This window comes from Rhagoletis zephyria, unplaced genomic scaffold (genome assembly GCF_001687245.7).
Source record: "Rhagoletis zephyria isolate East Lansing unplaced genomic scaffold, Rhagoletis_zephyria_1.1 Rzeph_scaffold_75436, whole genome shotgun sequence".
Classification (NCBI taxonomy): Eukaryota; Metazoa; Arthropoda; class Insecta; order Diptera; family Tephritidae; genus Rhagoletis; species Rhagoletis zephyria.
In genome coordinates this window covers 1-1,205 of record NW_016232485.1, presented here as the reverse complement: position 1 = coordinate 1,205, position 1,205 = coordinate 1, and the positions used below count along the sequence as shown (strand labels likewise).

The 1,205-nt window shown below is 38.5% G+C and overlaps 1 protein-coding gene across 1 annotated transcript; it reads left to right on the top strand.

Annotated features, from left to right (window-relative positions):
* Nucleotides 1–548: 548 nt before the first annotated feature.
* Nucleotides 549–997, top strand: LOC108357357 (hematopoietically-expressed homeobox protein hhex-like; the record flags this gene model as incomplete). The annotated part of the gene is made up of 1 exon (XM_017608442.1): nt 549–997. A coding segment is annotated over one exon (449 nt), but the record flags the coding sequence as incomplete, so codon positions are not given.
* Nucleotides 998–1,205: the final 208 nt, after the last annotated feature.

Below are 1,205 nucleotides of genomic sequence, written 5' to 3'. Positions count from 1 at the left end.
GTATGTACATATGTATATTGTATTTATTCTTATCAAAGTTATCTATTATTATCTTATCAAAAATATATCCATAAATTTTTATCTATAATATGTTGTGTTTGCTATGTACCTATTGCACGATACCGTTAAGCCCACTCGCCAACTGCAAATGATATACCAATTATGGCAGTAATTGGCTTTTTATTGCTGTATTCGTAATATCGTAATACATATTTTTCGCTATGGCGGAACGCTAGAAATACAGCTAGGCTATGTGAAAGAGCGAGAAAGTAAAGTTGAGTAACGCAGTATTGCGTAAGCAGCGAGTGACTGAGATGAGCATATTGGCTGTTTGTATTCGTCGTGTTATAAAATATTTCTATTGTTGTTGTTTTAGCTAAAAATCCATATTAATGGCCGCCGAGCACCAATCAAATGTCATTTAATAGTAAGAAGTGGTTGGGTGGTTGGTGTAGGATGATTCAAATGAAATGGAATTACAATTACGCGGTTTGGGCGATTTATTTTTGAAAGAGTTTATAGCTCATTGTCTNCACACTCTCTTCCAGGCTTCCCAAACGGCGCCGCTGCTGCTGCACTCTATTGCAATGCTGCCTATCCCGGCTTTTATATGCCCAACTTCGGTGTTAAGCGGAAAGGTGGTCAAATTCGTTTCACCTGTCAGCAGACGAAAAATCTCGAAAATCGTTTCGCCAGCTCAAAGTATCTCTCACCTGAAGAACGTCGCCATCTGGCACTGCAACTCAAACTTTCCGATCGTCAAGTGAAAACGTGGTTTCAAAATCGTCGCGCTAAATGGCGACGTTCCAATCAAAGCAAGCGTGCACCTCCCTCACACCTGTTGAGCCAGGCATTGAGTGGCGGTGCGCCTGGTGTTGTGGATAGCAGTGGTACCGCTGTTGCTACACCGCATAGCTGTAGTCGAGGCAATGGCATCTTGTCTGAGGAGGACGATGATGATATTGATGATGTGGAAGATAGCGATGAGGAGAAGTAACCTAGAAATTTATTGAAATAAGGGTTGGTAATTGCAAATTGCAATTGGGATAATAAGTAAACTTGTATCACCTAAGTGTTATTAACTTTATATTTATTTTATGATTAGGTTTTGAATTTGACATAGTATTTGTATTTATAGTTCGCATTTATGAAAATAATCGTAAATATATTTAAGAAAATTTACTAAACCGAATTATGGGTTTTTC